The 27,907-nt window shown below is 43.5% G+C and overlaps 1 protein-coding gene across 6 annotated transcripts in view; it reads left to right on the top strand.

Moving 5' to 3' along the window:
* The window catches only part of LOC139570215 (formin-like protein 1), a 44,499-nt gene extending 19,586 nt beyond the window's left edge, over positions 1–24,913 (top strand). The window contains exons 2-26 of one of the 6 annotated variants that reach the window (XM_071391895.1): positions 5,965–6,048; positions 7,616–7,699; positions 7,920–7,993; positions 8,813–8,896; positions 9,435–9,560; positions 11,435–11,543; positions 11,847–11,923; positions 12,105–12,198; positions 15,804–15,878; positions 16,464–16,574; positions 16,976–17,125; positions 17,474–17,575; positions 17,698–17,950; positions 18,074–18,352; positions 18,462–18,586; positions 18,940–19,142; positions 20,272–20,506; positions 20,666–20,734; positions 20,878–20,958; positions 21,580–21,873; positions 22,087–22,188; positions 22,389–22,499; positions 22,627–22,744; positions 23,154–23,256; positions 23,489–24,913. In XM_071391895.1, coding sequence (XP_071247996.1) covers positions 5,965–6,048; positions 7,616–7,699; positions 7,920–7,993; positions 8,813–8,896; positions 9,435–9,560; positions 11,435–11,543; positions 11,847–11,923; positions 12,105–12,198; positions 15,804–15,878; positions 16,464–16,574; positions 16,976–17,125; positions 17,474–17,575; positions 17,698–17,950; positions 18,074–18,352; positions 18,462–18,586; positions 18,940–19,142; positions 20,272–20,506; positions 20,666–20,734; positions 20,878–20,958; positions 21,580–21,873; positions 22,087–22,188; positions 22,389–22,499; positions 22,627–22,744; positions 23,154–23,245 — 3,132 coding nt within the window. In that variant the 3' untranslated portion in view covers positions 23,246–23,256; positions 23,489–24,913. Of the gene's footprint in view, positions 1–5,964; positions 6,049–7,615; positions 7,700–7,919; positions 7,994–8,812; positions 8,897–9,434; positions 9,561–11,434; positions 11,544–11,846; positions 11,924–12,104; positions 12,199–15,803; positions 15,879–16,463; positions 16,575–16,975; positions 17,126–17,473; positions 17,576–17,697; positions 17,951–18,073; positions 18,353–18,461; positions 18,587–18,939; positions 19,143–20,271; positions 20,507–20,665; positions 20,735–20,877; positions 20,959–21,579; positions 21,874–22,086; positions 22,189–22,388; positions 22,500–22,626; positions 22,745–23,153 lie in introns of all 6 variants that reach the window. The other 5 variants (XM_071391894.1, XM_071391892.1, XM_071391897.1 and 2 more) reach the window with 5 other exon arrangements.
* Positions 24,914–27,907: the final 2,994 nt, after the last annotated feature.

The following is a 27,907-nucleotide window of genomic DNA, read 5'->3' as shown; positions in this document are numbered from 1 at the left end:
AAAACCTCGTAACTCCATTTTTGCCATTTTTATTGAAATTAGTAACTTCCCTCAATGTACTCTGAAAATGTCATGGCTCTAGGACCAAGATTTTTTTTCAAAATAGCTTCTAAAGTTTCTTAAATTAATGTTTGTTAATAGGAAGATATGAATTTTTTTTTACATTTCCTGAAAAGTTTCTGTTTTGGAGATGAGAGGTTTTCATCAGTGATGAACACTCTCTCTAACTATTCCACACTTCCGCGGTCTCTCCATACCTCCCTCTTAAAAAATCCAGTTAAACTTATAACCAAGTCTGTTTAGCAATACACACTCTCCCATGTTGTGGCAACAGCACCAGGCCCCCAGGTGAAACAGGAACACACTATCTGGCAGCAGTTAGGGTCGCCTGTCGGTAGTGAAATGTACCTCTGAGTCACAGGGGCCGTGACAGGGGCGGGTTGTCCCGGCTGAGTGATGCTTAATGAAATCATTCAGGTGCTTCTGCGTTGTTGACGAGCTTGTCATAGCAACCCGGCTGCACTGTGCATTCAAGGGACATTGTGTGCCTGTCTATTCACATGGCCTATTCATATGGTCAGGAGTTTCAGGTGACTCATACCGTCTATGATTTGCAGTGTTCACAAATGCATACAGGTAACTGCCAAAATAATGGAAACACTTGAGTAAATGAGGGATACAAAGTATATTGAAAGCAGGTGCTTCCACACAGGTGTGGTTCCTGAGTTAGTTAAGCAGTAAACATCCCATCATGCTTAGGGTCATGTATAAAAATGCTGGGTAGGTCATTATTTTTGCCATTATTTTGGCTACCATGGCTATGCCCTCATAGGATGACAATGCCCCCATCCACAGGGCATGAGTGGTCACTGAATGTTTTGATGAGCATGAAAACGATGTAAACCATATGCCATGGCTGTTTCAGTCACATTGAACATTTACATAATTTAGTAGATGCTCTTATTCAGAGTAACTTACAGTTAGTGCATTCATCTCAATATACCTAGGTGGGACAACCACATATGAAAGGTATAGTACAGTGTTACTCACAATGTTTTGTAAGGGGGCCACTTTGGGTTGAGACAATCATTCAGAGGGCTCCACAGATCTTTAATTTTTTGTACTTTTTCTTCCAATATTATCAATTATCAATTGAGAGCAAATGCAGAGCAGTAGAGCACATGCAATTGATTTGATGTACAGAAAATCACAAATATATATACATACATAATTGGCCCAGCGTCATCCGGGTTTGGCCGGGGTAGGCCATCATTGTAAATAAGAATTTGTTCTTAACTGACTTGCCTAGTTAAATAAACGTGAAATAAAATACAATAAAAAAAGTGGCTTTGAAATAGCTTGTTTGTGAAATCAGCATACGATATTTCGGCTGAGGCCAAAAAACATTACTTTACAATCTCCGTGTCTGTGAAGGCCTTCTTGTTTCTCGCGAGTATCCAAGCAATCTCATATGTTGCCTCTGTCGTTTTCTCTGCAACAGTGCTAGATCTATCTATCATTTGTTGTTGTCCTTTGAGCTGTCCTGTTTTAAGTTGCGCTATTTTGTTGTTTCTGAGGTTGCTTTGTGGTGGATATGTTTTGTTTTGTTGGGCATGGTGTGACTGGAAATGTCGCTCACAATTTGCTCATTTAAAACAATTGACTACCTTGTATAATAAGACAAAGTGAGCTAGTCCCATTATGCAGTACAAAAAAATACTTGTCTGTCCATTTCTCGTGGAACTTTCTGTGTTCTTCTTGAATCGACCGTATCCTTCTCTTAGCCACTGGAGCCACGTTAGCCACGTTAGCTCTGTTAGCTAGATGCATTTCCCCGCCGCCATCTTCCTGATTTTCCTGGTTCTCCGGAGGTTGTTCGTTCATAGCTGTCACGTTGTTCTCCAGCTCTTCCCCCTAATTTTCATTGTCAATAGATTTAAGTTTCTTTTTTACATTAAATCGATCCATGTCTACCAGACTGCAAAATTTGTCGGTCGCTGTAGCTGAGCAGTTGCGTTCTATTTCGGGAAACGTTCTATTTCTGACTTTCTGTTCAACATCTGCACTATACTTCCATCTATCTGCCATCCAGGGAACAATATATATTCAAAGAAGTGATTCAGGCCTGCATTAAACACATTGAATTGAATCATTGTTATGTAAGAATGGAAAATAGGAAAATCACAGCGAGCCGCAAAATACACTTTTCCTCAATAAAGTAATTATCAGCAAGGTCAGAGCTGGGGGTGGGGGGGGGGTCAAGTGCAAGTGTTGGTTCAGGAAGGGGATTATTTAAGACACTCTTGGAAGAGGTAGGGCTTCAGGTGCTTTCAGAAGGTGGGCAGTGGCTCTGCTGTCCTAGCTGGTTCCACCATTGGGGTGCTAGGACAGAGAAGAGCTTTGACTTGGCTGAGCAAGAGCGGCCCTCCTCTAGAAGTAGGAGGGCCAAGAGACCAGAAGTGGCAGAACGGAGTGCTCAGGTTGGGGTGTAGGGTTTGAGCATAGTCTGAAGATAGGGTAGTGTAGTGGATGGGAGCTTCGACTGGAAGCCTGTGGAGTTTGCAGACGAGCAGGGTGACATGTGAGAACTTGGGAAGGCTGAAAACCAGGTGAGCTGCAGCCTTCTGGATAAGTTGCAGGGGTTTGATGGCACAAGCGGGGAGCCCAGCCAACATCGAGTACAGTAGTCCAGACGGGAGATGACAAATGCCTGGATTAGGACGTGCGCCGCTTCCTCTGTGAGGTAAGGTCGTACTCTATGGATGTTGTAGAGAATAAACCTGCAGGAGCGAGTCACTGCTTTGATGTTTGCAAAGAATGACAGGGTGTTGTCCAGGGTTACATCAAGATTCTTTGCTCTCTGGGAGGGTGACACTGGAGTTGTCAACCGTGATGGAGATGTCTTTGAGCGGACAGGTCTTCCCTGGGAGGAAGAGCAGCTCTGTCTTGTTAAGCTTGAGGTGGTGAGCCGACATCCAAATTGAGATATCTGCCAGGCACGCAGAGATGCGTGTCGCCACTAGGGGAAGGAGAACAATTGTTGAGTGTCATTCGCTTGGCAATGATAGGAGACTGTGTGAGGATATGGCAGAGCCAAGTGACTTGGTGTATAGAGAGAAGAGGAGAGGGCCTAGAACAGAGCCCTGGGGGACACCAGTAGTGAGAGTATATGGTGCAGACACAGATCCTCTCCACGTCACCTGGTAGGAGCGGCCTGCCAGGTAGGATGCAATCCAAGAGTGTGCAGAGCCTGAGACGCCTAGCCCTGAGAGGGTGGAGAGGAGGATCTGATGGTTCACGGTGTCAAAGGCAGCAGATAAATCTAGGAGGATGAGAACAGAGGAGAGAGAGTCAGCCTTAGCAGTGTGGAGTGCCTCCGTGACACAAAGAAGAGCAGTCTCGGTTAAATTACCCATCTTGAAGCCTGACTGGTTAGTGTCAAGAAGATTGTTTAACTGGTTAGTGTCAAGAAGAGAGATAACAAGAGAGTTGATCAGAGACAGCATGCTTAAGTGTTTTGGAATGAAAAGAAAGAAGGGATACAGGTCTTTAGTCTGACGTCAGATGAGTCGAGTGTTAGTTTCTTGAGGAGGGGAGCAACTCGGGCCATTTTGAAGTCAGAGGGGACACAACGAGTGATCAGGGATGAGTTGATGATGGAAAGGGAGAAGGTCTCCAGAGATGGTCTGGAGAAGGGAGGAGGGGATGGGGTCGAATGGGCAGGTTGTCGAGCGGCCAGACCTCACTAGACCTCACTAGTTACATTTTATCTAGAGAGAGACGGAAGAAAGAGGTCAAGGCGTAGGGTAGTTCTGTATGAGTGGGACCAGTGAACTCAATATGCTGAGTGAATGTAGTCAAAGTCCTCCACAGAGAGGGAGGAGGAGTGAAGGATTAAGGAGGGAAGAGAAGGTGGAAAATAGTTTCCTAGGGTTTGAGGCAGAAGCTTGAAATTTAGAGAGATAGAACGTTGCTTTAGCAGCAGATACAGAGGAAGATAAGGTAGAGATGAGGGAGTGAAAGGATGATAGGTCATCTGGAAGTTTTATTTTCATCTATTTTTTCTCAGCTCCCCACAGCCCTGTTCTGTTAGCTCGCCATGGAGCAGGAGAGGAGGGCGACCCGGCCAGGAGGAAAGGGGACAGTGCAAGTCATAAAATATGGAAAGAGAGCAGAGTATGGTCGAAGAGGCAGAATCAGGAGACGAGTGAGAAGGATTTAGCAGAATGGAGAGATGATAGGATAGAAGAGGAGAGAGCAGTAGGAGAGAGAGTGAAGACTGCGACAGCATATAACCATATGGGTAGGGGCTGAGTGGCCACGGTTGGAGGAAAGGGAGACAGAAAAGGAAACAAAGTAGTGATCAGAAACCATGAGGGGGGTTGCAGTGAGATTAGTAGGCAAACAGCCTCTAGTAAAGATGAGGTCAAGCGTATTGACTGCCTTGTGAGTTGGAGGGGACTGGGAAAGGGTGAGGTCAAAAGAGGCAAGGAGGGGAAAGGCAAACGTTGAGAGGTTGAAGTCGCCAAGTACGAAAAGCGGTGAGCCATCGTCAGGAACTGAGTTTATCAAGGTGTTAAGCTCATTGAGGAACTCTCCAAGGGCACTTGGTGGGCGATCGATGACAACAATGCAAAGCTTGAGTGGACAAGTGACAGTGACAGCATGGAATTCAAATGAGGAAATGGACAGGTGAGAGAGGGAGAAAAGAGAACATTTCCAGTTAGGAGAAACGAGTAGCCCTGTGCCACCACTGTGACGGCCAGATGCTCTTGGACTATGAGAGAAAACGTAGTCAGATGAAGAGAGCAGCTAGGGTAGCAGCGTTCTCTATGGAAATCCGTGTCTCCATCAGGGCCTAAAAGTTAAGGTCCTGAAATGAACTCAGCGTTCTTGACCGCAAATCGGCACTTCCAAACGTTGCCAGAGACCCGAAATTCCACATTGGTTGTGTGAGCCGGGTACACTAAATTAGAAGGGTTGCAGCCAATGGGTGGGGAGCGTCTGTAAAGCCTACAGAGAGAGGAGCAAACGGGTATAGAAAACACACATGGTTGCCAAAGCTACAAAAGAGCAAAATGAGAGTCATTAAATAACTAGGCAAGATACTCAAGTGAGAGAGTGGTGTGGAGCCTTCCTCTCTTTCTTTCCTCGAACAACTCCACAGAACAACTCGGCAGAACCGTCTTTGTTTCGGCTACAGTCTTAGTTTTGCCGACGAGGCCGCCACTGGCACGAAGTACTAACATGAATTGCCTAGCAGAGGTGAAGAAACCCCTCCCCCTCCAATACAGCCACAAAACAAGTTACAAAATGCCCTGCCCCTTGATTATGGTTGATATGTCAACAATCATTTCCATGTTATGAGCAATCAGCAGTTCATATATCAACTAGGCTACTGGGAAGACAGGCAGCACTTGGCCCCAGTAGATGGCCCCAGTAGATGGCCCCAGCTACTAAAAACACAGTAGTAGGCAACAGATAAAGACAAAAATGATACTTATCACTCCTGGAGATATCAGGAGCCCTCTAGCTATAGAATGAAGTCACCAGATCTCCACCCAATTGAACACCCATGGGAGATTCTGAAGCTGCGCCTGAGACTTTTATTTTGGCGATCAGTTACCTGTATATCTGCAGCACATCTGCAGGCTAAATGTCACCCAGTAATTTGTTTCTAGTTTTCCGTCGCAACAAGAGAAGGTGATAAGATAAGCTCATCACATGATGTTTTGAAGCACATCAAGTCAACTCATCATAATTGCTCCGATAGAACCTGTTGCGACAAAACATAATTTGCCATCATTGCTTCTCAAAGTTCATCTTTTGATCGACACCATATATAGTACAACTTTGTTTCTGACATATGAATCATCTCTCTCTCTCTCTCTCTTTCTCGTGCTCTCACTCTCTCTCTCTCTCTCTCTCTCTCTCTTTCTCTCTCTTTGTTTTTTTTCTCCGTAGAACTCCATGAATCTGCCTCCAGACAAGGTGAAGATCCTGTGTCAGTATGACAACGAGAAGAAGTGGGAACTGGTCTGTGATCAGGTGGGACCTCAACTCCACTGCACCATACAACACTACTGCACTGTGTCAATAACATTACAGTAACAGGATGTAATCATAGTTCCTACAGGAACTTCAGAGCAGTGGTTTGTCATTTTTTATTGAAAATGACTCAACTAAAAAGTCATCCAGTCAAATATTACTTGAGGAGAAGTCTGAAAGTATTTGATTTTAAATATACTTATGTATCATAAGTAAATGTAATTGTTAAAATATACTTTTAAGTATCAAATGTATAAATGTATTTTCAAATTCCTTATATTTAGCAAACCAGATGGCACTGTTTTTTAATTTATGAATATCCAGGGGCACAATCCAACACTTAGACATAATTTACAAACAAAGCATTTGTGTTTAGCGAGTCCACCAGATCAGAGGCAGCAGGGATGACCAGGGATGTTCTCTTGATAAATGCGTGAATTTGACACTTTTCCTGTCCAGCTAAGCATTTAAAATGTAATAAGTACCTTTGGGTGTCAGGGAAAATATGTGGAGTGAAATGTACAGTACATTATTTTCTTTAGGAATGTAGTGAAGTAAAAGTAAAAGTAGTCAAAAATATAAATAGTAAAGTAAAGTACAGATAACCCAAAAAACTACTTAAGTAGTACTTAAATGTATTTTTACTTAAGTACTTTACACCACTGCTTCGGAGTGAGGTTACATGATAACCATGACATTTCTTTAGAGAATACTACATTGTAATGATTGAATCCCTGATTTGCAGACCTTCGTATAGTAGAATTTAGTTTTTCATGTTTGTTTTTGGCAGTGTGTCCTTGTTTCTAGGAAAGCTCCTCATTGACACACTAACACAATGAGAGTGGTCGTTCACACACACATACATACACACACACACAATGTGTCCTGCTGGCGACCTCATCAATATTGTAGGTTGCTGTGGAAACCGTGAGGAGGCAGATAACTTCCTGAGGCTCGGAGGGGAGTGACATACAGGACACCTGTCACTGTTACCATCACCGCAGCACAGACCTGCAATGGTTCAATGTTGTCCCTTCTCTTATTTTAGCAGAGTTAAAGCCATTGTTATCAAAGGCCCTCTGCCTCAACTCTGACTTGGCATCGATTGATAGATTGGCATCCCGACATGCATATGTACATGTCCCAACATTGGTTCAGCCTCATCAACGGATATATCATTGGTTATGTTTGCATAAATTAAGCAGTGTCATCATTAAGGCTGTGAAGACTGTTGAGTTTTGCCCTCTGGTCCCTTTCTCGCACAGTGCACCCATGCAATCAACATAATTAGATATACTCTACCATCTCTCTCTCTCTCTCTCTCTCTCTCTCTCTCTCTCTCTCTCTCTCTCTCTCTCTCTCTCTCTCTCTCTCTCTCTCTCTCTCTCTCTCCCTCTCCCTCTCTCTCTCTCTGTCTCTCTGTCTTTCTTTCTCTCTCTCTCTCTCTCTCTCTCTCTCTCTCTCTCTCTCTCTCTCTCTCTCTCTCTCTCTCTCTCTCTCTCTCTCTCTCTCTCTCTCTCTCTCTCTCTCACTCACTCTGTCTGTCTGTCTGCTCTTCTTCCTACAGGAACGGTTCCAAGTGAAGAATCCACCCTCTGCTTACTTGCTGAAGCTCAGAAGTTATCTTGACCAGGGAGGGGTTAGTCGTAAGGTACTGTACCATTACAGTCCTGTACCAGAACCATCTGGGCTATCGCTATTTTCAAAAACATAATTCCTTGAATTAATCACTGGTACCCAATGAATTTGCAAAAGCTACGTTTAAAAAAATGATAACTGGTTTCATCCATAGCTACGTAGGTCACTGCTTGTTTAGTTCACTATACACTGTCAAACATTTCTCCACAACCATAACGACCTTGTTGTGACAGTTCAAGAGGCGTGTCCAGGAGTCCACACAGGTCTTGAGAGAGCTGGAAATTTCCCTGAGGACCAATCATATTGGGTGAGATCTGCCCCCCTTACCCAACCTTTCCACTTACTCAAATCTATTGGTGTTTTTTATATATTTTTTACCCTTATTTTACCAGGTAATTTGACTGTGAACACATTGTCATCTACAGCAATGACCTGGGAAATAGTTACAGGGGAGAGGAGGTGGGATGAATTAGCTCATTGATAATTATAAAACCGCTATAAAGGAATCCTGTAAAAGAGCATTGGGCGAGAGCACTGAAATATGATACAATGATTTGATATTCATATGCAAACCATAAGATGCTGGATTTAGGCTCGCAGGGTCTAGCGTCAGGGTTAGATGCTATTTGGCAGCTCCAGTCAGATGTAAGTGCTTTTGTAAACTATGCACCACAATTGCTTGTTGTAAAGTGTGGGAATGAAGTGTGGGAATGAAGTCGTAGTGCTTGTGAGATTCTTTCAGCGTTTCGTCGAGTGAGATTGATGTTTTAATGCTGTGGTTACTGTCACTTGGATAAACCAAAATTCCAGTTGTGTACATATTTATTTTGTGTGATATTTCGTGTTTTTTTTCACACAGCACAAAAAAATTACAATGACAAACACAACGAACACAGTCAACACCACACAATGTAACACAGTATGTTGCAGCCCATGATGAATCAAATTAATCAGTTGTGAACTTGTGAATACTGTTGTTATGTTTGATTGTTGTAAATTGATGTTGTGTTCAAGTGTCACAGTACAGTATGTACTTAATTGTTCATTGTTTTAAGGTGTGCCAATTGGGTCTTATTATCCTTTCCCCCTCCTGTTTCCCATCCTATCCTGTTCCCCTTCGCTCCAGCTGGGCTCAGGAGTTCCTCAGTGAGGAGAACCGGGGCCTGGACTTCCTGGTTGACTATATGTCCTTCGCCCAATGTGCCGTCACGTGAGTACCAGTCCTTCACGTCTATGTATGGATAAGACAATCTGAGAGGAAAAGGCAAGGTTTTGACCTTGAGTGTCCATCCTGATGTGGTTCTTTATGGGATCTCTGGGTCTTTCCTTCTTTTTTGGGGGGACACTTTAGTAGTGAAAAATATCAGAGGGCTTTAGATTGAACATTTAACATAACTTGAATATTCCATATTGATAGTATTGTTTCCCCTAAACCATTCATGTCCAAATCCCTTCTACAGATATAGGATCTTAATTTGACCTATATTGTCACAGCAAAATAATCCTGCAGCAACAGAATTTGAATGTTTAGTCCATAATGTTGCTTGAACGGTGGTAAAGCTATTGCATTGCCAAATGTAGGCTACATTAAAAGTGCAATACTGCTAATATAACTGTGTGTTAGTGTGGGTTTTCAGTGAATGTATGTAAATCACAAAGTTAATCTGCATTTCCTGCTGTGCAGGAAAATTCTCAGCAACAAAAAAGTTATCAAACTAAGATCCTACATCTGTACTTTGGACCCTCAGCTATGACATGGACAGTTTGGACAATGGGACAGCCACACCGGACAAATCTGTGGAGGACTTGACGAGGAGTGCCGGTAACTCTCCAATCCATAGTGCTTCTAAAGCTGCTCGTTCCCTTACTGTGAGGTGAGTGTCACCAGGAACTGGAGAGAAGTACGGTGCCGCAATGAACGCATAAAAGTCTGTCTGTTGGATGGGACTGAGGTTGGACTACACTTGTAGTTCTTGCACCCTAGATTCATGGGCGTTACTTGTAAGGAAAGAACCATGACTCCCAGTCCTCCGGTACCCATACACAGACACGCACTGTGACACACACACACACAACGTGCACACTGCCCCTAACCCCCATGGGAGTTGATGTGTCTGTAGATTGATCTCTGTGGATGTCTGTGATTGACGTTACTGCATGGTTGGATCAACGCAGCGGGTGTCAGGGTGACACACACACACACACACACACACACACACACACACACACACACACACACACACACACACACACACACACACACACACACACACACACACACACACACACACACACACACACACACACACACACACACACACACCTTTATAACAACATTACAGTATCATGGGATACAGAGGCAGGCCAACACTGTGATATTAAACAGGTCTGACAGATTCATTGGATCAGATTCAGGGGTTATGGTCCACTCTCTGTATATCTATGTTTCTCTGTCCCACCATCCATTTCACGCTACTGTGGACTGTGTTGTAATCATCCTATAGATAGATTACATCTCATTCAAATTATAGGGTGGTGTCCCTGTTGAAATGTTTAATAAAAACACGTGGTCCATGGGCATTGACAACCTGATACACTTTGATGTAAATTACATTATAGCACGGTTCAATGGCATTCCTTGCCATGGAACAAATCAAACCTGGGACAATGTTCCTTCTTATGTAATATAAATCCTTTGCACTGTGTTTTGAATACCCGGAACAAGTGTGATCTCCTTGAAATGTTCTCAAAACGTCTCGGAACGTTTCTGGTTGGCCGTACCCTTGTGAGAATATTGGTACAGCTGGTATTGCTAACCACATACTGTAGCTTAACCTGTAGCGTCAAGGTGGACTAGTCTGTCCCAAGCTTTCATACACACACATACACATGTACACACACATGTAAACAGACAGACAGGCAGACAGATGCGCACACACACACACACACACCTCTATCCTCTGTACTCTTTTTCATCTGGAGGAGCCACATTCCTGTCACACCAACTGTTTCGTAGGGTAAACGTTGGAAGCAGCCTTCCTCCCTCTCTGCATTCTCATCTATGTTGTAAATATGGCGTAGACGGGAATGTGAGAAATGTCTGCCTAGGGCAAAACCCTCAGACATTCCACCTACCAACAGACATCTGAGAGGGTTCATGTTGGGGCCCTGCCTGCCTGTCATTAATGCATCCAAGAGGGGTGTGTGAGAACGTATGTCGTTCATCGCCTCTGTACTCTTCTCTTTCTACCTGCTTTCTCTCTGTTTCTCTCAAAACATTCTGTCCCGCGTTCGCTGGTGTCTACTATATTTGTTTTCCCCTCCTTTCCATCACTCAGATGTCATTTAACCAAAATATTTCAAAGTGAATGTTAACATGACTATTGACATGTGGATGTGGCAATGAAAGCTTTGTTGCCTCATTCTTTGACCGCATCATCTTAGACAAAAATGAGTCTCATTCAGCCTTAAAACACATGACGTTGTGGGGCACAGAGCTAATTTGACCTCTTCTGAGTTTTGAAATATATGCACGTTATAAACGTGAACAAATTATACATAGGGTTGGGATTTCATAGTTTTTCTAAACTGCGAGGGCTTTGATGGAGGCGTGTCACTACAACCATGATGTTCTGTAATAACCTCTTTATGTAATAACCTCTTTATGTAATAACCTCTTGTTATTACTAATGCAGCGTTATGCATTAGTAATAACATGTCCATAACAGCTACGTTTCTCACCGGGCAGATTCAACGCTCTCCACAGCAGGAAAGCGATGAGGAACTCACGCCTCGTCAGTCAGAAAGACGACGTTCACCTCTGCATCATGTGCCTCCGTGCAATCATGAACTACCAGGTACAATTCAACCTATAACACTTAGCCAGGCAGGCCTATCCACCTTCATCGCTACTGTTAAAACAGAGTGACTCAATAGCATTAGCTAGGAGAAGTAACATTTATTTCAGCGTCATGACTTGCTTGTTTTACACACCAATAACTTCATGTCTCCCTCCTCCTACGCTGTAAATTCACTGTCCATCAAAAAAAAAGCGACAGTTGACAGGCTTTGCGTCAGTATGGATCAAGTCCACACTGCACTGTATGAAATATGACTGAAGATGGCGATGACTGACAACTGTGTGTACGTGTGTGATTTAGTCTGGGTTTAACCTGGTGATGACCCACCCGTGTTGTGTGAACGAGATCACCCTCAGCCTCAACAACAGGAACCCCAGGTGAGGACCAGTGTTATGTGTGTTATGTGTGTTATGTGTGTTATGTGTGTTATGTGTGTGTGTGTGTGTGTGTGTGTGTGTGTGTGTGTGTGTGTGTGTGTGTGTGTGTGTGTGTGTGTGTGTGTGTGTGTGTGTGTGTGTGTGTGTGTGTGTGTGTAAAATGTACACTTGTACCCCTCAGGACCAAAGCTCTAGTGCTGGAGCTGCTGGCTGCTGTATGTCTAGTGAGGGGCGGTCATGACATCATCCTCTCCGCTTTTGACAACTTCAAAGAGGTAAGAGGGGTATCCATGAAGACAGTCTTTTCACCAACACTTCCTGTCAAGCCCCACACCCCTCTGAAGTCTCCCATCATCATATTGCACGTCATGCAGCAGAAGTATTCAACTCTTACCCTACGAGGTCCGGAGCCTGCTGGTTTTTGGTTCTACCTGATAATTAATTCCACCCACCTGTCTAAATCAGTCCCTGATTAGAGGGGAACAATGAAAAAATGCAGTGGAACTGCCTTTGAGGTCCAGAGTTGAGTTTGCAGGGTCATATAGGCTCCCAGTTTCCCAAATCTCCCATTGACAACAACACACAATTTACGCAAAGCTTACATGACTTACATGCAGAGATCTGAAAAAAGTCAGGATGTGGCCATCAGTCGTCTTGATTTCCTTGTGAACACTGCACATGCCAAATCAACCTATTCAACCCCCATCCAAAGATATCACCCAATGACCCCCCTGGCAGCTGTCATGACAGTTGTCCACTATAAGCAGGAGGGGGTAAAGGTGCCGGAGGGGGTGGGGGCTCAAAAATTCTTAACAGTTGTTGGCGACGTGACAGCTAAACCTTTCCTTGGATTTCTCCCCACTGTCTGTCAAGGGAGCAACTGTTGCCAACAGAGAAAGACCCCTGTGGATAGGGCTAGCCAGACATTGTGATGTAGACCTGGGTATTATTAGCAATGGGGAAGGACGGAGAAGCTAGGTCTTAGCATTAGATGCCCTACTGCAACCTGTGGTATTTAGGGATCGTTGACCCTGAGCACTGATCTGTGGTCAGTTTTTGTCTTTGAAGTCCTGATTGGTATAATTATCCCAGTCCAGTAGTTATGAGAAACCTCTCCCTAGAGCGATTAATTACATGGACATTGACCAGAGCAGACACATTTTTCAGTAGCAAAAGGTGTTTGGCGGCATGAGGAAGTAGCAGAACACATGATATATCACCATTGGTTATTTACAGTCAGTGGCGATTTTAGCATGTAAATCTTGGTTGGACAAATTCAAAAAATTGTTTTTAGATGCATGGCAGCAAAGCCACTACACAACACAACATAACACAACACTAAACAATACATTAATTGCACTGTAATGGTAACAACCTGTTAGAGCCTACATAAAGCTGTCCCAACAGCGGAGCTTTCTTTTCAGCACCATGGAGTGAATCCTTACCACTGCTACACCTGTCTATCAGCGGATCCTTGTCTGGCAGCGAAACAATTCATTCAGCCTTGTTTACTGACTTTTTAAAAACAATAGCTGACAGCTGACTTGCTTAAACAAATGTGGTTACTACTGACTCCTTGTGGATTTGTGTAAGTCGATAACAACCGCATTCTCCTTCAATGATAACCAACGGCAAAATGACTTTGACTTTTAAAACATACACGCACATTATTACATTTATGTTCAGTAAATTCATAATGTTTATTCTTATATCATTAACACTAAGCTCTAAGTATTAGCAAGTGCAAGCAAACGAGCTGCGACGAGGTAGGCCTATTCGTTCATCACTTTGAAAATGGACACCGACAGAAATTCTGATAAATGTTACAGTAGTTCAGATAAACTCAGTACGATGTTGAGGCCTTAACTTTACTCTTCTTTAAGTCACCACACAGAGTGAGAGAGAGCGAGAGGTTAACCTACAATTTGAAGTATTTTATTAGACCTATGGGGAAACAAACAAACAAACAAAACAACCCTCGCAATATCAACTGGAATTACATGGGTCTATTACTGAACTTTTTGTTGAAAACAAATATTTGAATGGGAAGCATGGTTACAGACCCAACAACATTATATAATATCCCCTCCTCGTGAAGGAAAACACATGAGCTAATTATAATACACAAAGTAAGCAAAACAATGAAATCATTCCAACATTGCCTAAAATGATGAATAAGATACTAATAAGGTAGACCAATATAAGCAATAGGCCTATAATAATTGAGCTGTACAAACTATGGCATAAGGGATGGATGAGCGGATAAGAGGCCATCCGTAATTTCGATTAAGACATTAATGAGCGAGCTAAGATGGACGTAGTCAATATAACTATTTGTTCAGCACTTTTGAAAAGGAAAGCGACAGAATTCAGAACATTAGCCGTTCTTACAGTTTTCTCCCTGTATACCAAGTCAGAACCGTAGGATAAATAAAGGGGGCATATAAGCAGACAAAGAAAGGTCTTACAATATTCAATGATTACATTTCTCTAAAACAGGCTATAGGCTACATGTGCACCAGCAAGTCAGAACAGTAGGCTGAGGGGGAAAGGTACCAAATTATTAAGGTGAGGCACATGGGCTAGGAACAGCTTACTACACAATATAGTATTACTTTCTTAGCTACAGTATGAGCCTTCTTGGATGAGCCTTCTTGGATGGGCACTTCCAATGTAAATTGAGTTGCCTAGCTCGCCCTGTAGATTCTGCGGTGATGTAGTTTCCCCATGAGTGACAGAACACCGAGCCAATCACGGCGCAACAAGAGAAGATTACCAACGCACATGCTCTGTATTTCCCGCTGGCTGCCCCACCACCACAGAAAGCACTGAGCTAGGCTGAAACACCTGCATTTTGGAGCTGCCTTACTCAAGAAAGAGACAATGTTTGTATGTGGCTTTATTCACTCAATAAATGTGTTTTTACATTGCTTGCAAACGGATATGTGACACGAATGAATGCCAAAATAACATTCAAAACAGGCAACAGCTACTGTAAACAGGCTCTACTCCACCTCCCCTGAATGATGGGTCGCCACTGCGTACAGTCCGTCATTTTAAAGCCCTATAATGTGCCACTCAGCGATAGGCATCGCTTAAACAATGCTCACAAAGTTGTGAAATATTGATTGACCTTTCAACACTTTCAAATGAGCTTGATAAAAGTCCATAACTGTAGTATCCAGAGCTCTCGCCTTCTCATATCCTAATAACACACACTGCTTAAGCAATACCTTAGAGTAGTGACCTTGCGTCAGTTGCAGTTCTGGCATCAAAAGTGACAGTCGTTTTGGTATAGCACGGACAAACTGTGTGGGTGAGAGATAGATGGAGGGAGGGAGCGAGAGACGATAGATAGCACATGGTGGAGGAGTGCAGAAGTGGAGGCGGAAAGACCAGGCTGGCTCCTGTTGCCCACAGTGGCAGAGCGTGGGCATTGTTTGGGTACAGGCTGGCAGGTTGAAGAGCAGGCTTGTATTATTTAGTGGACATGAGTGGGCTGGGGGGAGGCGAGTTAACCCTTAAAGACATATCACTGCATGTTCTAAACAGCTATTGGATATCACAGGATAGAACAGTCTAATTGATGCGTTTTACAGCTTATGAGAGTGTTCTGAACCCACCTTTGTATGGCCGGGTGATGCTGCCATTCTAGCTTTCATTATTGAAGTCAGTTAACTGCCATTTTAGAAGTCATTTGCGTTAGCCTAGGGGTAGAGAGGGCGGGAGAGAAGCATACAAAGTGAAATACCGGTTGCGTGGGGTACAGGAAGCTGTATTTAAGGATACACTGCCACCCTATGCATATTTGTGGCGCTGCAATGCAGAATTATGTGCATAGTCGAAAACCTTTTCCCCTTCAATCCATGTCGTTCATAAGGTATGTGGAGAGAGGAGCCGATTCGAGAAGCTCATGGAGTATTTCTCCAATGAAGACAGCAACATTGACTTCATGGTGAGTCTGACTCCAAATTGCACAATTCATGTTTATTAGGTCCATCTCCTTCTCTGATGCACAGAAGAAAAAATGCTCAGACTTGATTACAGTTGATGTAAACCTGACGCCATTGATGTAAACCAGGGATTGGCAATGTTGATGGGGGTGGGGGCCACAAAAAATGTAAATTCATCATGAGGGGCCGCAGTGGATCACGGGTCTGCTCTGTGTATTTTGCCATTGGGTGGAGAGAAAAATGTGCAGTTTTACAACAAATTTCTTGCCCTTCTACATATTTTGCTGTAGGATGGAGGAAAATGTTTGCCATTTTTAATATGATAATTCATGATCAATGGGCCCCACCCCGGTCGGTAATTTGACCATGCTTATAAGTATGGATAGCTGGCCGCTAGACTAACTTACCAATCTAAAAACATTTAGCTGACATTTTGAAATTCTATTCTATATTCTAATATTATCAACAGTAAGTTGAGACCCCGTCTGAGTTAGTCATTTATATATATATATTTGTTGTGAAATTGGTCTGCGGGCCTACAAGAAGGGGGGTGTACCACGCCGTCTCCTACTGTTTATGTCCACCAGGTGGCGTGCATGCAGTTCATCAACATCGTGGTCCACTCCGTTGAGAACATGAACTTCAGGGTTCATCTGCAGTATGAGTTTAGCCACCATGGCCTGGATGACTACCTCCAGGTGAGTGATACTGAATCACAGAGAGAAGTTGCCCCTTACCACTGATACATCGAATCAAATTGTATTTGTCACATGCGCTGGCTGAATACAACAGGTGTATGCTTTGGCCGTGAGTTATGGTCAGATGTTTTCAGAAAATATCCAAATATACTCACTGATTTGTGAATAATGTGTCTTATAAAGACCTCATGAGATTGCATTAGTACAACTGTCTTTCCTTATCATAACTAAAAACCCAAAGACACATCATTCTGTTGTTTTATGTTTCTGTTGTCATGGGAGACTAGATTTGAAGGTTAACAAATGATGCATGTGAGAGCACATAATTACATAGAAAAATAGTAATGTATCTCTATGTTTGTCTATGTATATGCGTGTCTGTGTTCCTCTGTCATGTGCAGAGGTTAAAGTTCACGGAGAGTGACAGGCTGCTGGTGCAGATCCAGGCCTACCTGGACAACGTGTTTGATGTGGGGGCTCTGCTGGAGGATGCGGAGACCAAGAACGCCCTGTTGGAGCACATGGAGGAGCTGCAGGACCACAATGCACAGGTGATCATGCGTCCATTGTGTACAAACAAGAATGTGTACAAGAACACACATCCGCTATGTCAACTTTGTTTTGATGTGTTGCACCTGGGTCAACTTGTTCATACTTTTGTTGTGTTTGAAGGACATTGTGTTTGAAGGTTTATAATAAGTAGATTGTATGTACTGTGCTTTTTTTACGTGTCTGTACGACTGTATATAAATGTGTGTGTGTGTGTGTGTGTGTGTGTGTGTGTGTGTGTGTGTGTGTGTGTGTGTGTGTGTGTGTGTGTGTGTGTGTGTGTGTGTGTGTGTGTGTGTGTGTGTGTGTGTGTGTGTGTGTGTGTGCGTGTGCGTGTGTGTGTGTTATAGATAAGCAGCAGATTGCAAGAGAGTGAGAGGGAGGCGTTGGAGACAGTGTCAGAGTTGGAGAAACATCTCATCCAGACAACCAAAGAGGTGGAGCTGCTAAAGGTAGTCCTATCATCTAACTACAATCCATGAAATTCACAAAGAAGTCTTGCGTTAGTTCCTGAGCTAATGCCTAGGCTGGAGCTCAGAGGGCTAACACATGGACATGTGTGTCTGTGTAACAGGAGAGTCTGCGTGAGTCCTGTGCCCAGGTGACCATTCTACAACAGAGGGAGATAGAGAGAGAGATAGAACGAGAGAGGGAAAGAGAGAGGCAGAGGGATAGAGATCGTTCGGCCCAGGCCTTGGCGGAGCTGGAGGAGAAAGTTCAGGGGCTTGTGGACCAGCAGCTGATTCGAATGGAGCGCTCGTCCTCGGGACACCTGGACCTCCATGTCATCCCTTTCATCCTTCCTGTTTCCATCCATGCTGAAACAGGTGGGCTGCAAGCCACACACATGGGCTCAGAAACCATGTCAAAAATATACATTTATTTTGGTTTATGGAATCAAATTCATCACCAAAAACCTTACCTTTTTTCATATTTCCCTGCTTCCACAGAACAAATCACGACTGTCGATGGACCTGTGGCCCCTCCCACATCTGTAGTCCCGCCCCCACCTCCTGCTCCTCCATTACCTGGTGCAACAGAGGTCACGGCACAAGCTCCTCCTCCTCCTCCTCCTCCTCCTCCACCACCTCCTCCTCCTCCCCCTCCATGCCCGACGGCACCACCACCTCTGCCCCCCCCTCTTCCAGGGGGTGGTATAGCTCTCCCGCCACCACCTCCAAGCATTGGAATGGCCCCACCATTTGGGGGCATGCATGATGGACACACTGGTAAGCTAACACGCGATAGGTCAAGATAGTTCTGTCAGTCGTGGTTCTAAAGACGAAACGTTCACTTCATTGATCCCCACCAAAACGAATGTGTCCCTCTTCTGGACAGGTAACAGAAACAAGAAGCCCATTCAGACTAAGTACCGTATGCCTTCATTCAACTGGCAGGCCCTCAAACCCAACCAGGTGGCTGGAACCATCTTCAATGAGCTGGATGATGAGAACGTTTTGGGGGTGAGACCACAGTACCCTGCTAGCTATCTGCCTACAATCTGTATTCTTGTCCATCTCAACATGTCCTCATGTGTCTACGGCTGCTGTTTCTGTTCCTACTCCTTCCAGTCTTCCAATCCCTCTTCCTCTCTGTTTCATCCGCTCTCTGGTTTCTCTTTCTTCTGTAATCCTGAAATCCTATGTAGTTCTCTCGCTCTCTCTCGCTATCTGATCTGTCTTCCGCCATATGACAAAATAGCCTGCGGGATCAACGGCCAGTCTTGCTGATGTTTAACTGTAGATCGTTCTCACTGAGTTTGGCCATTACCAAAAGCTCATGAATTAGTTATCCACCTCTCCCCTCCATGTCCTAGGAGTTGAACATGGACGCCTTTGAGGAGCAGTTTAAGACCAAGGCCCAGACAGCCCCGGCTGACGTGGGGACTCTGAGAGCGAAGGTGGCCCAGAAGATCCCCAGCAAAGTGTCCCTACTGGAGTCCAACAGGGCCAAGAACCTGGCCATCACCCTGCGCAAGGGAGGCATGGCCACCTCGGACATCTGCACCGCTATAGAGACGTATGTGTCTGTTATCAAGTTGTTATAAGAAAAATACCACATGTCATTTGTGCATAAGATCAGATATAGTAAGACTACATGTGGTTGAATGCACTGACTGTAAGTCGCTCTGGATGAGAGCGTCTGCTGAATGACCAAATGTGATATGTAGTACTTTTTGTATTGTGACTGTGTATAGACAAAGAGAGAAACATATGGTTGTCTATGGTTTTACTAAGCATTTGGTAGTAACTGATCAACTTATAACCAATGTGAAACGTGTGAAGACTCATTACACTCGTAACTCACTTCGGTTGTCGGTATACAGTCATCTCAGAATATGAACAGTGTCTGTAGTAAGTAGTAGTTGTACATCAGTGGTGGTCAGTGCCGTTTAAGATGAGGGAGGGCAGTTTTTATTTTCTTCATGAGCATGGCCTTATTTCTATTACAGCATATTGGATGACTGTCATTCATATTCCGTTCACCCAGTTCAATGTAACAGCGATAGGTTTAGGCTATTACACGATACTCACATTTTCCCTACACCCATCATGAGGTTGCTACAACCTAGCCTATGAATGAAAGTTTACAGCGTAGATGCACAGAGGAAAATTTGAGGAGACAGACAGTGACACATGGACAGACAGTGATACATTCAATACCGTCTTGCACACTCTTGTCTGCATTTAGCTGATTTAGGATGTAGTCATTAGTCCAACAGTTGCAAACAAACGTTTCTATTGGACAAATTCAGATATGTTTATCCCCGTTTTGTTCCGTTTAAGAAACATTTTGAACATAAATCGGCGGAATGAATACACCCCTGATCACGCATAAACAGAATCATAAGCCTCCTAGGTTTTGTATTGAAGTCAATGTACCCAGAGGAGGACGGACGCTAGCTCCGGCTACACCATGGTGCTACCCTACTGAGTGCTGTTGAGGCTACTGTAGACCTTCACTGCTAAACAATGTGTTTTAATCAATTATTTGGTGACGTGATTATATTTAGTTTAGTCTTATCTATTTTTTTACGTTTTACAAAAAATGTTCCTTCTGAAAATCAATGAGGTGGATGATCCTCCCCTTCCTTCTCTGAGAAGCCTCCACTGTTGTACATAACCCTTGACCCCCCACACACACACAGGTATAACCAGGAAGCTCTGAGCCTGGACTTCCTGGAGCTGCTGGAGCGTTTCATCCCCTCAGAGTACGAAGTCAAGCTCATCCAGAACTACGAGCGAGATGGGAGGCCCCTGGACGAGCTCCCCGAGGAGGACCGCTTCATGGTGCGCTTTGGCAAGATCCCACGGCTAGCCCAGCGCATCAGCACACTCACCTTCATGGGCAACTTCCCCGAGAGCATCCAGCTCATCCAGCCAGTCAGTAGAACACACTAAAAACAATGTTATTTCAATGTTATTTCAAAATGGTTTCAATGTTATTTCAATGTTTTTGTCATGGACAGTAGTTGGGTGCGCAAAGCTTCACCATAATATCATAATTCACCATAATAATGTATGTTCCCATCTCTCCAATAGCAACTCAACGCAATCATCGCTGCCTCAATGTCAATCAAGTCCTCTAGCAAGCTGAAGAAGATCCTTGAGGTACTGTAGGAGACAGCTCTTTACTATACTGCATGTACTATACTGATATACTGCATGGATGGTTTGTGTTCAATTGGTTAGTTAGTTTTGTATGGTTACACAGCATTGGTGTGTCACTTTGGTATGCCTCTTCTGTTCCTAAGATCATCCTAGCCTTTGGAAACTACATGAACAGCAGCAAGAGAGGAGCAGCCTATGGGTTCCGCCTGCAGAGTCTCGACTTGGTGAGAAAGACTTCAAGCAGACAGACTGTATTTATTTATTTATCAACCAAATCTTAGAGGCTCATTTTGTGTTCCTTTTCCCGACGACAAGGCACATTGCTCTTGTACTCCAACCCAAGTCCATAAAATTCACTTGGGTTAGCAGAATGTCGTTTTAGCACAGCATTATTATCTACAGTAATTATTCAAATGAGACTCCACCTCAGTGAGAGATCCAGAGATAACCGATTCTGACAGGCCTTCTCTGAATCAGCCACAGTGACTGAATGACTAGAACACTGAGGTGGAGCTGGGGAGTATGCCTCTTAACTCAAATTATTGCTGAAGATAATTAATGACAGGCAGAGTTACCCAAATCATCAATTAACTTCTAAATTGATTCCATTGGAGACGAGTAACAACTGCATCATCCGGATGGGTCACAGCTTATTTAAACATTTTATGGAGTACTCTATCCCTTGATTTTCATTATCTGATCCCAGATCTGTATGTGCTTTCGCCAACTACCTCTGACTACCACTGTCATAAAGCAAATACAGGTCTGGGATCAGGCTAACCTTTTCACATTGTATCCTTTTCTCCATTGGTTGCCTCTAAATATATGGCTCTGGTTCAATCTAGCTCTTAGACACTAAGTCCACAGACCGGAAACAGACTCTGCTGCACTTCATAGTGAGCATCATCCAGGAGAAATACCCTGAGCTCCAAGCCTTCCACAGCGAGCTGCACTTCATGGACAAGGCTGCTCTGGTGTCCCTGGATAGTATTCTGCAGGACGTGTGTGCCCTGGAGAGGGGCATGGAGGTGACCAGGAAAGAGTTTGCCGTACAGGAAGACAACCCTGTGCTGCAAGATTTCCTCACCAGCAACAATGACCTGCTGGACTCTGTAGTAGAAGATGGCAAGACTGCCCAGGTCAATTCTCCCTACTAAATATAGTATATTGTAGACTGAAAAAATGTCAAAATGTATAGCCTACTAAATGGGGCTAAATTAGTAAAGGTTTAATGACACTAGAATAAATGAATTTAGGAGAGGGTGATAATATTTGTATAACATGAGTACCACTGCTACAGAAAACAATGATGTACAGTATAATGAAGGTCTGATCATTTTTTCTCCTGTTAGGATGTGTATGAATCAACAGTGGAGTACTTTGGAGAGAACCCTAAAACCACACCTCCCTCCATGTTCTTCCCTGTCTTCGTGAGGTTCATCAAGGCCTATAAGGTTAGCCACCACATTGATTAATTACATTTATTGATTGATTAAATGTATTCATATAGCCCGACTTTTAAAAAAAAAGCGTAAGTACGTTATTGTATCGACATAGTAGACGGTGCTGAGCTCTTTACTACACATCAAACAGTAACTGTTGTACTAATGTGACAGTGTACCATACATAACTGTTCTTCTTTTGGTCCCGGCAGCAAGCAGAGCAGGAGAATGAGCAGAGGAAAAAGCAGGATGCGTTGCCCAGAGAAGGGAGGACAGGGCCACCGTCGACATCGACATCAGCTAAGACTGAAATGCCACAGAAGGTAGTCGGTGACACATTAGCAACCATGCAATGAGACACAAAGAGAGTTGACCTACTCTGTTCACCCTCAAAACATGTATCATTTTGATTTTGACCCCCAACTCTTTTTGGCTGCCCTTTGACCCCAGCAGGTACCTATGATGCCCAAGCTGCCCCAGATGGACCTGATAGCGGAGCTGAAGAGGCGGCAGGTGATCCCCCTGGTCCGGGAGGGCAAGGATGGAGCCATCGAGGACATCATCACAGGTGGGCCTTGTGGGGTCAGGGGTCAAGGTCTCCCGTACAGTGTATGTCTGCTGTGTATGTCTAATATAATGAATATACAATTCTGAAATTAAACTAAAGCGGTAGCTGGGATATATTCTTGTAGAAATGTACAGTATTATAATGCTTGTTTTTCTGCACCATTTTTTCTGCAATTTTTCGCCATCCTCTATTTTCACAAATACATTATAACTATCATCATGCAATGTCCACTACCACGTCTACTCATACCCTTTCATCTTATCCGTTCATTCCCCTTTTCACTCCTTTTTTCATGTCATTCCCACTCATTCCCCTGGGCGTATATCTCTCCTCACCCTTGGTTATGTCTCTCCTTCACCCTCTTCTCTCTTTCTTTCTTTATCTCTCTCTCTCTCTCTGGGGTTTTCAGCTCTAAAGGCTGTGCCCTTCACGGCTCGCTCTGGCAAGCGCTCCTCTCGCCTCTTCTGCGACTCTGGCTTCAGTGATGAGAGCCCCACATAATCCCCTCGGAAGTGTGTAGGTCTGTCTTTCGCTGGCTCTGGAGGTGCCTATGACTCCTGTGCAGCACTTTCTCTGTCTGTGGATATCTCTGTGTTTCTCTCAGTCTCTTGGTGCAGTTGTCGGTCTGTGTTGGTCTGTCTGTGTCGGTCTGTTTGGAGTTGTGGGCAGGTGTCAGTACCAAAGCATGCTTGTTCCTGGTTGTGGTGTCACAGTGTTGTTGCTATCCATCATCTCTCATGCTAGACCTGAGGAACCAGCCGTACAGACGGACAGACGGGTCCCGAGTCAGCGCCAAGTGGAAGCCCGGGCAAAAGCTCCAAGTCTCTTCTGATATTTCCCTGTGAAAGCACACACACTCGCGCTCCATTCAAACAATCACTCTCATTTCATTTCATGGATATAGAGTGCACACAAACTTGAAATATCTCCCCTAGACTTAACCCAGCATGGCAGGTGATTGGTTCTAGCTGTGGTTCAGCCCACAACAAACCTCACTGTTGACTGCCTGTTCTCTAAGTACAGCTTCAGGTATATTAGACAGTGAGGTGCTGTTTCCTAATACTTCTCTGATCCCCAACAAACACCTACAGTAAATACACTCTATTTCTCTGTAAACACTTCCTGTTTCTACATACTGCTAAAGGAGAAAGGGCTTGGCCATGGATGGACTACAGTTCAACGGCATGATTTAAATGAGAATCACCCTCATTCTCTACAATCTTCATTAGAGCTTTTGGACATGTTTAAAGCAGATTGAACACTGGGACTGTGTATATAACCATTAGTAGAAGCTAGACAAGACCCTACATTTGTTTGTCATATTAATAGCTTATTCTATTTGTGGTACTCAGACGGCTGCAAACTGTCAATCCCAATAACTGCCGTACCTGGTGTAAAAGCATGATGACCTGTCCTTCTGTCCTAGCGCTAGTAGGATTACAACAGCTCAGGACGGAGCTTAGAACAAGATTTGTACTATATTTAAATTATTTTTTAATATAGAAGTGTAAGGATAACCTTTTCTTTGTTTCACTATTTTGGGTTTGAACTAATAAATCTTTTATACTGTGATTGTCTGCTACTTTAGTTATAACATCAGAAGTCATGAGACACGAAATTGGTTTAGAGTTCTTCAGACTGAATGAATTTGAATCGAGTCCGTTCGTGTACAAGAGGATCACTTTTATTCTCACAAAAACACAACAGGAAGGTACAAAAGCAGCGGTCTGTTCAGTACCATAATTGATTTTCTCACAAAAAGCAGCAACAGTTCTTTCAATACATAGAATTGGCATAGCATTTGCACTGTTAGTTGGTCTTTAACATTCATACTATGTTACTTCACCATTCTTCTTCAGTACTCACAAACAACACTTATCTCACACAGCAAGCATCACTCTCAGAATAACAGTAGTTGCTCTTCAATATTTTAATCTCTTTTTCTTTACATTAACGTTGACAGTAAAATGGGTCTTGACCGACCTTGTTGCACATGATACAAAATCTATTGTCCTGTACCGTGTTTGATCTAACATACACTGAGAGTTATACAGTAGAGTTATTCACAGAAGTAACAGAACCTTTCGTCATCCCAGCGTGCAAATTCCAGGAATGTACAGTATGTGCATGCTGTTTGGATTACATTCCTCTCAAAAAAAAAAAAAGAAATTCACATACAAATCCATAGAAGTAACATATTTTCTGTCTATGTACATGATTTATAACCCCCACAGACGACCTCCAACAACCATACATTCATCATGAAACCATATTGGACATCGTATATTTTTTTTTACTTTTAAGTACAATAGAAGAAGAGAGTTGTGGGTAGTCGTCAGTGAGTACTTGTAAAGAGGGATGAGGAAATGTGCTCTCTCTATTTCTTTCTTCCCCTCTCCCTCTATCCGTGCCAGTTGGCTGAAATACTACTGTAAGTAGTTGACAACCCGTCCTCATTTATTTCTATTGGGAGAGTCTGTCGTTTCCCAAACAACTGCATGTCTTCTTTGTAATCCTGCCATGAATCAAATGAATCTATGACAAGAAATTATAGTAACAATGTGTTCAATGGTCTAAGTAGTTAGTCAGGAACCAAAACAATGACAAGAAAAAACTAAACACACATTCAGAAACTAATTTACAGAATACATGTATCTAAAATGTGGTTATGAAGCCTCTTTTCAAGTATAAAAATACAAAAATTCTTGATTATATAAAACATAGACGAAGATTTGATTTTGTACATGATATGATCTCTGCAAACAATAATTATCAGGTAGTGTACTATTTTCTCACAGTATACTGTATATCTGATGTGATTTAGATTATTCTGAGGTTAATTACATGGACTTCATTTTCATTAGCTCTCATTTCTATATTTAAGATAAATAATACATTATATTAATGTCTATGATTTCACATTGTATCATGTCCAGTAATGTATATGTTTTGTGCCAGTGCTATATATTAGTGCACAGAGTCTTTCCGTGGCAAAACGTTGACACTTTCCTCAAGCAATATGTCAGACAGCAGAAAACGCTTCATTGTTTTTGTGTAAATCTTCATAATGCAGTGGCAATGATGACAAGCTGGCTAGTGTATAAAACTGTGCTAATGTTTACTGTGAGATTCCAGGATCAATATGTATTCAATTTACAACATTTGGGTGTCAGAAGTGAGATCCTGTGCTGAATCTTGTTGTCACCCATATTAGCTTCAGTGTTTATCCCAGTGCTTAAACTGACCATGATAGCAAAGGATAAAAGCAGTTCCCCTCGGAACTGGAAAAATACACATTTTCACTCAAATGCTCTCCATCTCAGCTCCAGACCTAGCCTAATGCAATAGGGAGGCTGTGAAAAGGCAGTCGGCAGGATATTCCTCTGTTTTCTCGTATTTTTTAAGGGTTCTAACAGTGTTTTAAGATCACATTTGGTTTCCCAGTTCTTTGCCCTTATCTGGTGACCCCTTCCAGATACAGACAGACGAGTCAAGAGCTACTGTCTTAGTCATTGATTATCTTCCAGCTTCCATATGCATCTAATTGGCCACATGGGGTACTATGCTACAGCCAGTGCTGCAGCCCTCTGTATTTCCCCCGATTGGCCACAGGGGGCGCTGTGTTCAGCGCATCAGTCGTCAGGCTGGTGTTGAGATCAGAGCATTGTGGCTGTCACTAAGCTGAGCGTAGGCAGAGCTGGAGAAGTGATGCTGTGATCAGTACGGCACTGCTGTCAGGGCTTGAGGACGGGCAATCTGTCTTGATTTAGCTTCCTCACAGTGGGGAGGAGAGGAAGGTGAGTTGGGAGGGGAGAGGAAAGGAAAGGAAGGGGTGAAGTGAGAAGAGGAAAGGAAATAAGGATTGAGAGATGAGAAGAAGAAAGGAAGACGTGGAGGAGGATAGGAATATGGACTAGGCGAGCTATAATGGAGAACTATGTAATAGAGTGCATGCTATACCTAGAACATTTTTAGCAGAGGATAATAGGCATTCCAATATTACAGTGAGGGAAAAAAGTATTTGATCCCCTGCTGATTTTGTACGTTTGCCCACTGACAAATAAATTATCAGTCTATAATTTTAATGGTAGGTTTATTTGAACAGTGAGAGACAGAATAACAACAAAAATATCCAGAAAAATGCATGTCAAAAATGTTATAAATTGATTTGCATTTTAATGAGGGAAATAAGTATTTGACCCCTTCTCAATCAAAAAGATTTCTGGCTCCCAGGTGTCTTTCATACAGGTAACGAACGGAGATTAGGAGCACACTCTTAAAGGGAGTGCTCCTAATCTCAGTTTCTTACCTGTATAAAAGATACCTGTCCACAGAAGCAATCAATCAATCAGATTCCAAACTCTCCACCATGGCCAAGACCAAAGAGCTCTCCAAGGATGTCAGGGACAAGATTGTAGACCTACACAAGGTTGGAATAGGCTACAAGACCATCGCCAAGCAGCTTGGTGAGAAGGTGACAACAGTTTCTGTGATTATTCGCAAATGGAAGAAACACAAAAGAACTGTCAATCTCCCTCAGCCTGGGGCTCCATGCAAGATCTCACCTCGTGGAGTTGCAATGATCATGAGAACGGTGAGGAATCAGCCCAGAAGTACACAGGAGGATCTTGTCAATGATCTCAAGGCAGCTGGGACCATAGTCATCAAGAAAACAATTGGTAACACACTATGCCGTGAAGGACTGAAATCCTGCAGCGCCCGCAAGGTCCCCCTGCTCAAGAAAGCACATATACATGCCCGTCTGAAGTTTGCCAATGAACATCTGAATGATTCAGAGGACAACTGGGTGAACGTGTTGTGGTCAGATGAGACCAACATGGAGTTCTTTGGCATCAACCCAACTTGCCGTGTTTGGAGGAGGAGGAATGCTGCCTATGACCCCAAGAAACCATCCCCACCGTCAAACATGGAGGTGGAAACATTATGCTTTGGGGGTGTTTTTCTGCTAAAGGGACAGGACAACTTCACCGCATCAAAGGGACGATGGACGGGGCCATGTACCGTCAAATCTTGGGTGAAAACCTCCTTCCCTCGGCCAGGGTATTGAAAATGGGTCGTGGATGGGTATTCCAGCATGACAATGACCCAAAACACACGACCAAGGCAACAAAGGAGTGGCTCAAGAAGAAGCACATTAAGGTC

This window comes from Salvelinus alpinus, chromosome 3 (genome assembly GCF_045679555.1).
Source record: "Salvelinus alpinus chromosome 3, SLU_Salpinus.1, whole genome shotgun sequence".
Taxonomy (NCBI): Eukaryota; Metazoa; Chordata; class Actinopteri; order Salmoniformes; family Salmonidae; genus Salvelinus; species Salvelinus alpinus.
The sequence above is the reverse complement of the archived record's forward strand: the minus strand, read 5'-3'. Positions and strand labels throughout refer to the sequence as shown.